Source organism: Hemitrygon akajei, chromosome 13 (genome assembly GCF_048418815.1).
Source record: "Hemitrygon akajei chromosome 13, sHemAka1.3, whole genome shotgun sequence".
NCBI classification, from domain to species: Eukaryota; Metazoa; Chordata; class Chondrichthyes; order Myliobatiformes; family Dasyatidae; genus Hemitrygon; species Hemitrygon akajei.
In genome coordinates, this window is record NC_133136.1 from 57,025,501 (window position 1) to 57,041,869 (window position 16,369).

Below are 16,369 nucleotides of genomic sequence, written 5' to 3' on the forward strand. Positions count from 1 at the left end.
CTATCACTAAATGTATTCAATGTAGAAATTGTCAGAATTTTATATCCGAAGAGAATTAGGCGATATGGGCTTAGTGTTGGAAATTAGACTGAGGTAGAAGACCAACCACCATTTAATTGGATGGGGGAAAGCACTCATGAGAGGCCAAATGATCACCTTCCATTTTCATTTGCTGTGTTCTTACATTACTGAACATGGAAAAAGCTGCAAATACAAAAGAGAAACATGATCGTTGCCTAGTTAATCAAGGCCGAATATGTGCAGCTTCTCTTTGCCATCCCTGCAGATTTCCATCCTTCAAAACTCCCAATATAAACAGGAAGCAGGAAAAGACAGGCTCACAGATTTGGTTTGACTGGTGCTTGCTGATTTTTTTTTGAATGAGATGCTTAGAAAGCACCGTCTCTGATCCACTGTGGGAAAGTCAGTGCTTTTTTAAAAATTGCATTAAATATCAATGGGTATTTGGAACATCCAGCTGTGATTATTACTTGTCACCAAAGATTGAAATGTGCCCATTTTAACATCTAATGTTTGATTTTTTGACAAATGCAAACTTCCTGGTGTGAGATGAAAAAGATGTGATCACTTGCGGCTTGGCTTTTCATGTATACCACATCCATATTGGTTTCTGAGAGAGCAGTGGCTGAATTACCCAGGCCCAACACCTTCCAGTAACATATTACATGTTCCTTACTGAAGCAGACTTAACTTACAAGTTAAGTACAGCCTCAACAAGTTGCAATCAGCACACACAAAATCCTGGAGAAACTCAGCAGGCCAGGCAGCATCAATATAAAAGTGTAAACAGTTACATTTTGGGCCAAGTGGGTCTCAGCCTGAAACATCAACAAGTCCTGATGAAGTATTTTGGCCTGAAACGTCCACTGTTTACTCTTTTCTATAGATGCTGCCTGGCCTGCTGAGTTTCTCCAGCATTTTGTGTGTGTTGCTTGGAATACCAGCATCTGCAGATTTTCTCATGAAGTTGCAATCAACTTCATTTCTCTAAAATCAGCAAAATGCAAAAACATGCAATATTACTTCATATTTTTTTAAAATGTCAGTCAAAATCCTAAAGGGCTTTGTCTGATTTTTTTTTGTCAGCAAGGAATCGATTGGATGAGTTTACTAACATTATATTAACCTCCCAGTCTTATTTAAATATTTTCAGAAATTTGCTTACATAATCTGCCTCAGACGATACACATACAGATGTCCCCTGCATTATGAATGTTCGCTTTATGCCACTTTGCTTTTACAAAAGACCTACATTATTAACCTGTTTTCACATTACAAAGAGGATTTTCGCTTTTACAAAAATTTTTCCTATATAAATTAATGGTTCTTCACTTTACGCCATTTTGGCTTAAGAAGGGTTTCATAGGAATGCTCTACCTTTGTAAAGGGGGGGGGTAGAGAGAACACCTGTAACCCAAAAAGCAGATGTAGTCCAATAATCTCATAAGTGGATACCTTCAAATATACCCCAGGGTCTGTGTGTGTGTCTCCCTCTCTCTCTCACACACACACACACACACACACACACACACACACCCCCCCCCCCCCCGCCTCACTCACCAACTTCCCTCTCCACCATCACCTAGACAGATAGAGACTGCTCCTTCCAGTTCCATTTGAACTTTTATAAAATATAAACTATGCATTTTTTTTACATTATATATACACATTTTTTTTCTAAATAACATGTACCTTTTTGATGGCAATCACTTGTTAAGCTACAACTGTGGTTGGTCAGCTGTGCCCCTGCCTGCTTCATTCAATGTTTCCCCCCCCCCCCCCCCCCACACCATCCCAAAGACATTTATTGCCATCTGTAGGTGGACATCCAAGGTATTTGAAAAACTCATTTTCAAGCAAACTTTTCCCCTCAAATACGTATGGGGTATAGGAACTTGGAGATGAAGGTCTTGGAGACTCTTCTTGGTATCCGACATTGAGTTGCTTCTATAATCCCTCATGTCCAATTTCTAACACCAACAAAAAAGGACCTCCTAATCAACACTCGCCTTGTATGGGTAAGGATCATCTGAAACTCTGCGGGATATTATTAGGGAAGAGCCCTCATTAACAAATATTTCATGCTTCTAAACCAACTGCACAAAATGTAATTATTTTTGTGCACTAATCATGCAGAACCTGAATATAATTCAGCACCCTCACTATGCAAGTTGCTGTGAGAATCAATCAACCCCAAACTTGAACTGGAAAGAATTTATGTTCTTCCAAACTGAGTACATGATTGTTACAATACTCAACTGAATAATTGTATAGTTTTATTTCATGGGTCAAAATGCATACAATTTTATTGAAAACAAAACATACGATTATGTCAATTAATATATGTTTCTAGAAAATCAGAAAATAATTGAAAAAACAATGAACGTTTAATAACATTTTCAAACATTAGTTAATACAGCGAATAAAATACTGTAGTTTAAAATGGTCAGTTATCTCATTTTCAAATCAACACAAATCTGAAAGATGCAAGAGAAATATTTCCACCATCTGGTTAGGAACCCTCCTAGGTACAAACTCTGTAAGACAATTTGTTACTTGGATCACTGTTGCTAATACTTATGGAAAAAAAAACTTTAGGGGATTCAAATGCCAACACTAAAACTTTAATATCATCTCCTTCCTTTCCCTGGGGGGAGAAAAAACAATTCTCTCTTTGAAGGCAACGGGCAAAAGTGAGAAAAGAAAGAAAATGCAGTGTTTATTGTTCATTTTATAACTATTTCTGCGAGACAGCAACATCCAGGAGGTACTTAGGACTTTGTTTCTGATGCACCATCAATAACTCTCGGAGACGGGAGGCAAAAGATAGGCTTTTATTAGCTGCAAATGTGACCATGACATCTTGGAGACTGGGGGCGGAGCAGTGCCTCCAATCGCCTTTATACTGGGGTCAGTGGGAGGAGCCACAGGAGCAGTCAGCAGAGGGGCATGTCCAGACAGGTATACACATAGTTTACCACATTCACCCCCCCCCCTTTGTTTTAAAAGAGAGTCCCCACGGGGTGAAGTTTCTCACAAGTATATTTACAGGTCAAGTCTATCAGGTGGTCGAATCTGTCGTTGCGATCTACGTAGCACCGGTGGTGATTGCACCGGTGACAGTGGTTGTGCTGGCTCCGGCCTGACTTGAGGTGTCAGCCCGTTAGGCGTCAGTAATCCCTCATGCGTGTGCGAGGTGCCCGGTATGGGAGTGTCGTGAGGAGTCTGTGTAGGGCTTGGTGTGCGCGGTGTCTCATGGGTATACACCTCGGTGGGTACGGGGTTCATAGTCACCATGGAGTGTTCGGGGTAGGGGTCTGGTGCTCCTGCGGGCGCCAGGTCGCGGACGGAGACCGTGTCCTCCTGCCCATCAGGTAAGACCACGTAGGCATACTGGGGGTTCGCATGAAGTAGGTGAACCCTCTCCACCATTGGGGAGTATTTATTGCTCCTCGCATGTTTCTGGAGCAGCACTGGCCCTGGGGACATCAGCCAAACCAGTAGGGTGGTCTCAGTAGCAGAATTCCTGGGAAAAGTAAAGAGTCGCTCATGAGGGGTGGCATTGGTGGATGTGCATAACAGGGAGCGGATGGAGTGGAGTGCCTCGGGGAGGACCTCCTGCCAGCAAGAGACCGGCAATCCTTTTGACTTAAGGGCTAAAAGTGTGGCCTTCCACACTGTGGCATTCTCCCTCTCCACCTGTCCATTCCCCCGGGGATTATAGCTCGTGGTCCTACTAGTAGCAATGCCCCTAGTCCCTGGTCATCGTCCTGATGTCCTCAAGGGAGTAAGGCAGGTTCCGGGCTTTCACAAAATGGTAAAATTGGGTGACCCCCGGGTGGCAAAGATCTGCATGGAGGGTGTATAGCTGGTCGAGCTGTGCGCTGGCACACGCTCCCCAGGATAGGGCATCAGGGGGCTCATTGAGCCTTCCAGGCCAGTACAGGATGTCATAGTTGTAGGTGGAGAGTTCTATTCTCCACCTCAAAATTTTATCATTTTTGATTTTGCCCCACTGTTGGTTGCTGAACATGAACGCAACTGAGCACTGGTCAGTCAGCAAGGTGAACCTTTTGCCGGCGAGATAGTGCCTCCAGTGCCTAATAGCTTCCACTATGGCCTGGGCTTCTTTCTCCACCGCGGAGTGCCGAATTTCAGGGCCTTGAAAGGTATGAGAGAAGAACGTCACCGGCCTTCCTGTCTGATTGAGGGTAGCAGCCAGCGCGAAGTCGGAGGCGTCACTCTCTACTTGGAAGGGAATGGTCTCGTCCACCGCATGCATCGTTGCTTTGGCAATGTCCCCTTTAATGCGGCTGAAGGCCGCGTGGGCCTCGGCTGAGAGTGGAAATGCGGTGGACTTGACCAGGGGGCGGGCCTTGTCTGCGTAGTGGGGGACTCATTGGGCGTAATAGGAGAAGAAGCCCAGGCACTGTCTGAGGGCTCTGAGAAGGGTGGGTAGAGGGAGTTCTAACGGTCGGGGTCAGGGCCAATGACCCCATTCTCCACGACATACCCCAGGATAGCAAATCATGTGGTTCCGAACACACACTTGTCCCTGTTATAGGTGAGGTTATGAGCTTTGGCCACTTGGAAAAATCGTTGGAGGTTGGTGTCGTGATCCTGCCAGTCGTGACCGCAGATGGTGATGTTATCCAAATATGGGAACGTGGCCTTCAGTTGGCACTGGTCCACCATCCGGTCCATTTCCCTCTGGAAGACAGAGACATCATTTGTGACACCGAAGGGGACGCGCAGGAAGTGATAGAGCCTGCCGCCCGCCTCGAAGGCGGTGTAGGAGCGGTCCTCCGGGCGGATGGGGAGCTGGTGATAAGCGGATTTCAGATCTATGGTCGAGTACACCTTGTACTGAGCTATCTGGTTGACCATATCCGCGATGCGGGGTAGGGGGTACGCGTCAAGCTGCGTGAACCTATTGATGGTCTGGCTATAGTCCACGACCATCCTATTTTTCTGCCCGGTCCGAACAATGACCACCTGGGCCCTCCAAGAACTTGTGCTTGGCTCAATGATCCCCTCCCTGAGCAGCCGCTGCCCCTCCAACTAAATGAAGGCCCAGTCCCCCACGCTGTACCTCCTGCTTTTAGTTGCCACAGGTTTACAGTCGGGGGTCAGGTTGGCGAACAGCGGTGGGGGAGGGATCTTGAGGGTGGAGAGGCTGCAAGTGGTGTCAGTAGCGCAGCTGTCGGCATGGTGCTGGGTGGGATGTGCGGGTCGGTGTGTGTGTGTGGTCAGTAGCAGGTTATATGATGAAGTCCCACAAAACTGAGGATTCCTGACAGTGAGTGGTGGGAGGGGCCCGTCATACTCCATTGTCACACTTTTCAGCTGGCTCTGGAAGTCCAGCCGCAATAGCACAGGCGCGCACAGTTGAGGCATGACCAGTAGTGCAAAGTTCCGATATTCTGTGCCCTGCACCACCAATGTCGCTACACAACCCCCCCGGATGTCTGTGGAATGCGATCCAGAAGCCATGGTGACCCTCTGGCTTACCGGCCATGTCACGAGTCCGCAGCGTTGCACAGTGTCCGGGTGAATAAAACTCTCAGTGCTGCCCGTGTCAAACAGGCAGCTAGTCCTGTGCCCCTCCACCAGGATGTCCATCATTGACCTTGCAAGCTGGTGTGGGGCGCTTTGGTCGAGGGTTACGGAGGCCAGAGTTGAATATCCATCTTGGTGCCCGGTAAGCACCCGTGGGTCGGAGGCAGGTCGAGGTGGCGCCGACAAAGATGGCCGCCCCCATGCCTTGCACGAGGCGGGCAGGCAAGATGGCGGCGACCAAGATGGCTGCCCCATGCCTCGCACGAGGCGGGCAGGCAAGATGGCGGCGACCAAGATGGCAACCCCCATGCCTCGCACGCGGCGCTGCTCGACCCTGCTCGTGGTTTAGACTTACAGGCCTTGGCGACGTGGCCCTTCTTTCCGCAGCTGGAGCAGATAGCTTTTTGGGCCAGGCAGCGATTTCAGGGGTGCTTTTTGAGTCCGGTCGTAAAATGCTCTCCATGGTTTAAAATTGCAGCTAATAAAATTGATGCACCATCAATAACTCTCGGAGACGGGAGGCAAAAGATAGGCTTTTATTAGCTGCAAACGTGACCACGACATCTTGGAGACTGAGGGAGGAGCAGTGCCTCCAATCGCCTTTATACAGGCGTCTGTGGGAGGAGCCACAGGAGCAGTCAGCAGAGGGGCGTGTCTAGACAGGTATACACATAGTTTACCACAGTTTCAGAGTCTGGAATTGTCAAAGACAACAGATAGAAAAACTTCCAGGCCTAGTACAAGCCTTCAAGTATCTGATCTGTGTGATGTGTGATGCCACAACTACAGCTGAACTCTGCTGCTCTTGCAGACTCTTTGGCTACTAGATGTCTAAGCAAATGAACTTAACAGAACAAATGCAAAGCAAATCTTTCTTTTTCCATGCAGTTGCAATGGTATGAACAATAAAACTGATGTACCTTACTTCCTCTGAAAGCTTAAGGTTTTGTTTTCTGTTGCCTTTTTCCTTTTAAAAGTTTGTGCTGTTCAAGATAAAGGAGGTTAGAGCAAAATGGATGCTTTCTCACATCAAGCACTTCATGTCAGCTGTGAGCACAAGTCAACCGTAAGCTGTAGCTCTTTCCTGCTGGCAATGAAAACAGAAAATGCTGGAAACTTTCTCATCGAGGTTCTTCAATATGGAAAATTAACTGCCATTTCACACATTGCCTGCCTGCCGAGTCCTTGTTTCCTCAACACTACTTGCTTTTAATTCAGATTACAGACATTTAGTTTTTTTAAAAACTTCTTTCTCTCTCAACATAGAAATGTGTCTCTGTCCTAACTTCAGTGGTTGAGAAATTGTTGGAGTCCATTATTAAGGATGAGGTTTCAGTGTGCTTGGAGGAACATTAAAAAAAAGGCCAAATTCAGAATGGTTTGCTTAAGGGGAAATCTTGCCTGACAAATCTGTTGGAATTCTTTGAGGAAATAACAGGTAGGATAGACAAAGGAGAGTTGTTCAGCTTGATTTTCAGAAGGCCTTTGACAAAATGCCACACGTGAGGCTGCTTAACAAGTTAGAGCCCATGGTATTACAGGAAAGACGGAAGGCTGGTTGACAGGCAGGAGACAAAGAGTGGGCATAAAGGAGGCCTTTTCTGGTAGCCAGTCACTTGTGGAATTCTGCAGGGGTTGGTATTGGCACCACTTCTTTTCACTTATATGCAACGATTTGGATAACAGAATTGATAACTTTGTAGCCTAGCTTGCAGATGATACAACAGTAGGTGGAGGGGTAGATAGTATTGAGGAAACCAGAAGTCTGCAGAAAGACAGACAGATTGGAAAAATAGGCAAAGTAGTGGCAGATGCAATACAGTATCAGAAAGTGTATGGTCATGCACTTCAGTAGAAGGAATAAAAGGTGTATACTATTTTCTAAACCGAGAAAAATCAGAGATTCAAAGGGACTTGGGAGTCTTTGCGCATGAATTCCAAAAGGTTAACTTGCAGGTTAAGTCAGTGGTAAGGAAGGCAAATGTAATGTTAGCTTCATTTCCAGAGGACGAGAATACAAGGGCAAGGACGTGATACTGAGAATTGATAACACATTGGTCATACCACACTTAGAGTATTGCGAGCAGTTTTGGGTCCCTTCTCTAAGAAAAGATGTGCTGTCACTAGAGAAAGTCCAGAGGTGGTTCATGAGAATAATTCCAGGAATGTATGAGGAGTGTTTGATTACTCTGAGCCTTCACTCACTGGAGCTTAGAAGAATGAGAGGGGGTATCACTGAAACCTCTCGAGAGGGATAATAAATGGAGTGGCACAGAAGACTTGATGGGCTGAGTGGCCTAATTCTGCTCCTATGTCTTATGGTCTAAACTTGGTGGTGTGATTTCTTCCCTTATTTTGAACAGTTTGCCAGGGGCTTCTCTGTATCTATTAACTAGTCATAAATTACAGTAGGAATTCTGTTTGCTGTTGTTCATTTACATTGACCTTCAATGATTGTGACAAAAAGTGCCTGTGTGCTGGATAAAGATGAAGCTTTGAAAATAGTAAATATATCGCTGGAACACATGGAAGTACGAAGCATCAGCTCCCCCCCCCAGTCTTATCATGCACTCTCAGATACACACTTTAATCACAGCGGAGGCTCAAAGTGTCAACAATCCTAATGTTCTACAGTGACAGTTTTCTGAAATGATGCATACATTACATGCAGCATGGACTTAGCAACGAAGGGCAAGAAGATTAGAATGGGCTGAGGGGCCCATTTCTGAGCCACATGACACCACAACTCCAGGCTATTATTGTTTTCCTCTGTGTGGTGAGGATTCGACTGAAGTAATACAGAACTAGAAAAATACCAAATAAAAAACTAATAAAATCTGGGCAAAGTACTCATGAGACAATGGCAGAAAATTCAATATGTAACCTGCAGGAAAAGCTGGAAATCATTGCAGGATGTTATAGAAAAAAATTAAGAAAATAGTTAATATGGCTGTAGAATAGCTGTAGTAACTGTGCTTTTTATTCCAATTCATTGGCCAATTTCATATCAGAATCATCTGATGAATTCTATTGATATACATTGCAATCACATACCCAAATTACACAAGGATGAGAAGCCTTTTCCAATTATGCTGGACTAATGATAATTTTAAAAAGGTAAGGTTTCATACCTCGCCCTTTACTTCTATCGTGAGAATTTTTTCCTCAATATTGTATAGGTAAGATATTATGGAAAACAAATTAGCAAACAAGATGTGCAGTTAAAATCAATTAAACTATCAAAATAATGTTGATCAATTTAAAACAAATCAGATTACAGTCAATGAAACTATTTTTTACCCATGAGTTACATTCAGCACGATAGCCAGGTACTAAATTCCCAGATTTCAGCAGTACAGCAAGGGTGTGTTTAATGGTGACAGAAACTCTAAAGGGGACACATCAACTATGGAGAGGAGAATAGAGGGTTAAGATTTCAGGGCAATGATTTACGGAATGCTGACAAGTCATCATCGGTTTGAAATGTTAACTTTACAGTGCCATCATCTCTTCACAGATGTTGCCTGACCAGCTGAATATTTGGATTTGCAGCATCAGTTTACAAGGATTGAGATTAATTTGTTGTTTTATTTAAGACTTTGAAAGAACATTATCCCTAGAATCAGGCTTGCATTTTGCTTCAATCATTCAGCTAAATTCTTTGAATGTTTATCAATGTACTGTGATTACAGCAACTGCAGAAACCGTATATAGTAGTTTTGGCCATAGCAAATGATTTTTATAATCATACAAGCTTGTAGCACAGGAAGGGGCTTTTTAGACTGTTTCAGAGAGATGATTCTGAATGAAATATACTGTTTATTTTCATGCTTCAGTTTTATCCCATTACCCTGAAAACTGAATCTTTGTAAGCGCGTATTCAATTTCCTTATTTCCTTTGCACATTACAATGGAATTTAATTCCACCACATCAGCAAATTAAAAAATTCCAGATTAAGAAAATTAAAAAATACAAAATGCTGGAGGAACTCGGCAGGTCAGGCAGCATCTATGGAGATAAACAAAACAGTCAACTTTTCAGGCTGTGACGCTTCCTCAAGACAGGAAAAGAAGGGGGAAGATGCCAGAATAAGAAGGTGCGGGGGGGGGGGGGGGGGGAGAAGAAAGAGGAGGAAAAGCTAGGTGATATGTGAAGGCAGGTGGATGGGGGAGGGGGTTGAAGCAAGCTGGGAGCTGATAGGTGGAAAAGGTAAAGGGCAGGAAGAAGGAATCCAATAGGATAGGAGAGTGGATCATGTTAGAAAGGAAAAGAGGAGGGGCACTGGGGGAGGTGATAGGCAGGTGAGAAGAGGCAAGAGGGCAGTGGGAAATGAAAAGGGAAGGGCGAGGGGGAAAAAAAATCACTGGGTTGTTCATGCCATCAGCTTGGAGGCAAAACCTAGACATGAGGTGTTGCTCTTCAACCCGAGAGTGGCCTTGGTCTGGCAGAAGAGCAGGCCATAGATTGACATGTTGGAATGGGAATGGAGATAGGAATTAGTATAGTTGGCCACCAGGAAATTCTGCTTTTTGCGGATGGAGTGGAGGTGCTCGACAAAGTGGTCTTATAACCTACGTTGGATCTCAATGTAAAGGAGGCCACATTGGGAACACTAGATACATAGACAACCACAAAAGGTTCGCAGGTAAAATGTTGCCTCACCCGGAAGGACTGTTTGGGGCCCTGAACAGAGGTGAGGAAGGTGGTGAATAGGCAGGTGGAGCACTACTACCACCTGCAGGGATATACCAGGAGAGAGAGAGAGAGAGAGAGTTTAGTGGGGAGTGACAAATGGTCAATGGAATCACAGAGGGAGAGTGATGTGGGAGGAGATAGGGCCAGTCAGGCTGGAAGCAGGAGGCAAATCTGACAAATTCCAGATCACACTAAATCTTTATGTAGAAAGAATCATTATTTCCCTTCTGGTCTTTTGGCCAATTATTTTAAAATTTATGACCTCTGCTTTGTCAACCAGTGATGTGGAAACCCATTTCTCCCTGTTAGCAAAACCCTTCATCTTTTTTTGTGAGTATCTCTGTTTGCTGTAAAAAGATCAATTGCTGTGCTTATCATTCCACCCCTGGCATCAACTGGTAAACATTCTTCTTGTCGTTTAGCTGAAACCTAACCAGAGTCAGGGCATGAATTCATTATTTTTCTGTTCATTGCTTGTGTCTATAATGTCAAATACCTCGTGCACATTCGTAGCTCCTTTGTCAACTTGCTCTCGCAATTTAGTTTTGAATGCTGACTTGAGGCTTGACAAATAATTAAGATACAGTACAAGGGATACATTTAAAAAATTGCAACAATTAATATAATCAAAAATCAAAAAGTGATAGTTGTTTCCCCAAGGTGAGAAAATATGGATTATCACAGATATTTACTTTTATCAATTAAACCACTTTTTTAGGAATCATCCAGAAGTCTATCAAACAGTTAATTCTTCAACTTTGGTACTTCAGTGCCCTGGTTAAGAAGAAGAAACATCAAGCATTAATTTATTCAGGGTGGACTCCTTGGTTTGCCAATATTTCCCATCCTTTTGTTGGTCAATTTGTCATACCAAAAAGTTTTAATGCCTGTGATCAAAGAGCATTACACATCAGTGGATGGGATGCTTTAGATTACTACAGTTTCCAACCTGAATTAAGTACTCAAGTACTTTGTGTTATTTGGATGGATTAAAAGTAGCTTTGTACCTGTAGCACACAGCTTTGCTCATCTTAAAATGCTTTAAATTTGGATGTAGAATTATGACATGGTTAACAGTCTGCAGGGATGTGATTAAAGAGGGATCGCTTCTTTCATACATGCTTGCACTGTACAGGCTGGAATTGGGGAAGTACTGATTGCATACACATTTGCATTTTTTTCTATTTCAGCCATAATCATTACTGTGTATAACCATGCCACATCAGTGCCTAAATCACCAAGAGACATTCCTGCTGTAACAAGAATCCATAAAGGAAGTTTTGCTAGGGCAAACTCTATGGTAAGCACAATCATGAAACCAAAATACAAAGGGTCTTGGTGCTGGTCTACTAGCAGTAATCAATTGCAGGTTTGCTCATCGAAAGAACACATCCTCTAGGTCCAATGTTCTTGACAAGGCAAACCAAACACATGCTAATGGACACTTTCCTTATCCTATTATTCCATCAATGGCTTTTGGGACTTCAGGATGGCAGCCAGAATTCTTGATATTATGGCAGTAGCAGAATGTTTCACGAATGTTGGTACCACTTGCTATCCTTCTGCCATTTTTTTATTCAAATGATAAAGTCACAGAACACTACAGCACAGAGACAGGCCCTTCAGCCCATCTAGTCCATACCAAATTAGTTATGTATCTGCCCAGTTCCATTGATCTGCACCCAAACCATAGCCTTCCCTACCCCTTCTATCCAAATCTCTTAAATGTTGAAATCAAACCCACTTCCACCACTTGCACCGACAGATCATTATTCCACACTCACCACCTTGAGTGAAATTGTTCCCCCTCACGATCCCTTCAAATATTTTGCCCTTCACCCTCAAGTCATGACCTCTAGTTTTAGTTTCATTCAACCTCAGTGAAAAGGCCTGCTTGCATTGACCCCATCTATATCCCCCAATTTTGTACATCTCTATCAAATCTCCCCTCAACTTTTGACATTCTAGGGAATAAAGTCCCTAACATATTCACTCTTTCCCTGCAACTCAGACCCACAGGTCCTGGCAACATCCTTGTAACTTTTCTCCTCACGCTTTCAATCTCATTTACATCATTCTTGTAGGTATGCGACTAAAACTGCACATAATACTACAAATTAGGAGTACTCACTAACGTCTTAAACAGACTTAACATAACATCCCAACTCCTGTACTGAATACATTTGATTTACAAAAGCCAATGTGCCAAAAGCTTTCTTTACAACCCTATCCACCCATGACTCCATTTTCAAGGCATTACGTATTTATAGTCCCAGATTCATCTATTTTAATCACATGCCTCAATGCCCAACCTCTCGCCACATTAGACCTGCCCTGGTTGGTTCTCTCAAAGTGCAACGCTTCACATTTGTCTGCATTAAATTCACCTGCCATTTGTCAGCCCAGTTTTGCAGCTGGTCTAGATCTCCCTGCAAGCATTGGTAGTCTTACCTGCTGTCCAGTACAACCCCAGTCTTGGTGTCATCTGCAAATTTGCTGATCCCGTTTATTATATCATCATTCAGTCAGTTGATGTAGATGACAAGCAACAATGGACCAAGCACAGATCCCTGCAGCACGCTACTAGACACAGGCCTCCAGTCAGAGAGGTACCCATCTACCACCACTTTGGCTTCTTTCATTAAGCTAATGTCTAATCCAATTTACTACCACATCCTGACTGCCAAAGGCTTTGCTAAAGTCCATGTAGATAACATCCACTTCCTTACCTTCAACCTTCCCAGCAACTTCCTCAAAAAAAGTTCCAAGATTATTTAGGCACTCCTTGCCATACACAAAGCCATATTGACCATCATTAATCAGTCCTTGTCTATCCAAATATTTATGAATATACCTGGTCCCTTAGAATACCTCAATTTTCCCCACCACTGACGTCTGGCTCACCAACCTATAATTTCATGGCTTATTCTTAGAGCCCTTAAACAATAGAACAACGTTAGCTATCCTCTGGCACCTCACCCATGGCCAAGGATGTTTTAAATATCTCTACTAGGGTCCCTGAAATTTCTCCACTAGCCTCCCATAGCGTCCAAGGGAACACCTCGGATTTATCCACCCTAACTTGCTTCAAGGCATCAAACACCTCCTCCTCTAATCAGTATGGAGTCTATAACCTCACTGCTGCATTTCCTCACGTCTACAGTCTGTGTTTGTCTCTGTCTCTACGCAAATACAGATACAAAAAATCCATTTGAGATCTCCATCTCTTTTGGCTCCACACATAAATTACCACTCTGAACTTCCAGAGGCCCAGTTTTGTCCCTTGCTATCCTTTTCCTCCAAGAATTCTCCTTTACCTTGTCTGCTAGAGCAACTTCATCTTCTTTTAGCCCTCCTGATTCCTTTAAGTGTTCTTTTGCATTATTAATACTCCTCAGGTACCTCATTTGTTCCTACCTACCTGCCTATACCCACTATGCACCTCCTCATTTTCTCAACCAGGGCCTTAATATCTCTCAAAAACTATCATTCCCTTAACCTACATCCATGCCATTTATTCTGTCAGGAACATACAAACTCTGTACTCTCAAAATTTCACTGGCCAAGTACACCTTTGCCAGAAAACAGTCTGTCCCAATCTACACTTGCCAGATCTTTTCTGATACCATCAAAATTCACATTTCTCTAATTTAGAATTTCAACCCAACTTATCCTTTTCCATAATTATCTTGAGACTAATGGCATTATGATCACTAGATGCAGAGTTCCCCTGCACAAACTTTTGTCAGCTGCCCTGTCTCATTCCCTAATGGGAGATCCAGCATTGCACTCTTTGTACTGGTTAAGGAAATTTTCCTGAACACATTTGACAAACTCTTTCCCATATAGCCCTTTTCCAGTTTTGGAGTCCCAGTCAATATGTGGAAAGTCAAAAATCACTTTCTTTCACAACCTTGTGTTTCGTGCAATAATTTGATCTCTCTACAAATTTTCTCCTTTACATCCTGCAGATTGTTCGCTGGTCAATAATATAATCCCATTAATGTGGTCATACCCATCTTATTCCTCATTTCTACCCATAAAGCCTCACTAGACAAGCCTCTCCAGGCTGTCCTGTCTGAGCACTGCCATGACATTTTCCTTGACTAGTAATGACTCTCCTCTTCTTTTAATCCCCCTCGCTCTATTACAGCTAAAACAATGGAATCCCAGAACAGAGCCATTGGTCCTGCCCCTCCTGCAACCAAGTCTCACTAATGGCTACATGCACTGATCTGTGCCCCAAGCCCATCAGTCTTTCTTGCTATACTCCTTCATTGAAATATATGCAGCTCAAAATATTAGCCCCACCATACCCAACTTTGATTACTGATCTTGTATGTAGACTTAGCGATGTGTCTCCATAACTACTCGTGTATTTAATAAATAGTAATATTTGAGGAAGATTGTAAGTTGTTCACATTACGAACTCTAAAGCACTTGAATAGCGTGATACCATGTCACAAGTGCACACCTCAATAAAGTAAAAGTGAAGTACACATGTATATCCCCGGCTCCCGTGTTTTTACTTCAATTAGTTTTAGTGTTACAAAAGACAGCAGTGGTGACGAGGAAGTTTTAAAATGAACCTGAGGCGACTACCTACCTGTTGAAGCACAGCATCTTCTTTCTTCACAAAGGGGAAAGAGAGACATTTGAGTTAATAAAAAGCACAACATTTTTCCCCTTTGAGTTGAGGGAAAAAAAAAGACAGAAAACAGTTGAAATTCATGGGTTCATAAACAGCGAGTACTGGGTGATAATAATATTTTTTTTTTAATTTGAAAAAAGCAGAGAGATAGAAGACAGCTTCGTAGAAGTTTAACTGCTACACACAAACCAGCTGAAATGAGCTTTGCTGATATCGTGAATGTAATGCGGGAACTTTTAGAACAGAAACCATTGTTGATTTTTTAAAAAACACTGGAAGTTTCATAAGTGGGCTCAAAAAGGAAGGGGAGCCCATTTCAGTGTATGTGGCTGAATTGAAGAGACTGTCTGAGCTTTGCATCATCTAACCATCACTGAAATGACAATGAGAGATTGTTCAGTTTGTTGAATCTTAAAACAGATCATTAAAACAAATGGCTCCTATCTGAAGCACAACTCACATTTAAAAGAACAGCTGAAATTGCTGTATCAATGGAAACAGCAGTCAGATGCAATTGAGTTACAGTCAGGAGTGAAAGTGAGTGTAAACAAAACTGCAACAGCTAGATAGAAACCTGCCAAGCTGAGGAAATTGTGTTACTGGTGTGGCAAGGATTACATTCCTGTGGGAATGGCATTTCTAACAGTGAAATACAGCAACCAATAAGCCATATTGGGCTTGTATGTGGTAAAAAAAACAGAGGGCCAGCATTGTGGGGATGTGTCCAGCTGAGACAACTACAACTTGATTGGAGATCCATCTATATTTGCATATCACATCTCCTGCAATAGAGTCAACTGAGAGTGAATTTAAAGAAAATGGTACTGGATGATGCCACAGCAGTGTTCAAAGATGGCACTAGAAAACTCAAACATGTCAAGGGTAAAATAGTATTAAATGAAAATGCTCCACCCACGTTTTACAAAGCCCATCCAATTCTTTATACCATCCATGATAAAGTAGCAGTGAGATAGACTGTATGGAGTCTAAAGGAATTCCTTCCAATGTTGAGTCGATCCCAGTGGCCCCCAGCAGCCAAGAAGAATGAGTCTGTCAGGATCTGTGCTGATTTCAAGGTCACCATCAACCGGTATGGAAAGTAGACTGACACCCTCTGCCTAGGATAGTGGACATCTTTGCAAAATTTTCTGGAGGAAAATACTTCAGCAAATTGGAATTAGCTGAGGCCTAATGACAGATGGAGATGCAAGAAGAGTCCAAAGTGTTTCTCACATAAACACTCAAAGGGCTTTATCACTATGGACCGGGTTCTGCAAGCTGCCCAGGCACACGGTGATAGCTGGATGACATCATTGTTACTGGTGACGATGACAAAATCATCTCCAAAATCTCAAGATAGTGTTCAAAAGATTAGAAGATTACATGGTCAGAATATGACACAAGTGTGAATTCTTTGAACCATGCATTACTTATTGTGGTCA

The 16,369-nt window shown here is 43.1% G+C and overlaps 1 protein-coding gene across 1 annotated transcript in view; it reads right to left on the minus strand.

The window, feature by feature from the left end:
* Window positions 1–2,389: 2,389 nt before the first annotated feature.
* Window positions 2,390–16,369, minus strand: part of spata18 (spermatogenesis associated 18) — a 61,008-nt gene continuing 47,028 nt past the window's right edge. Inside the window, 2 exon segments of the mRNA XM_073064678.1 lie at window positions 2,390–11,050; window positions 14,883–14,906. Coding sequence (XP_072920779.1) covers window positions 11,043–11,050; window positions 14,883–14,906 — 32 coding nt within the window. The 3' untranslated portion in view covers window positions 2,390–11,042.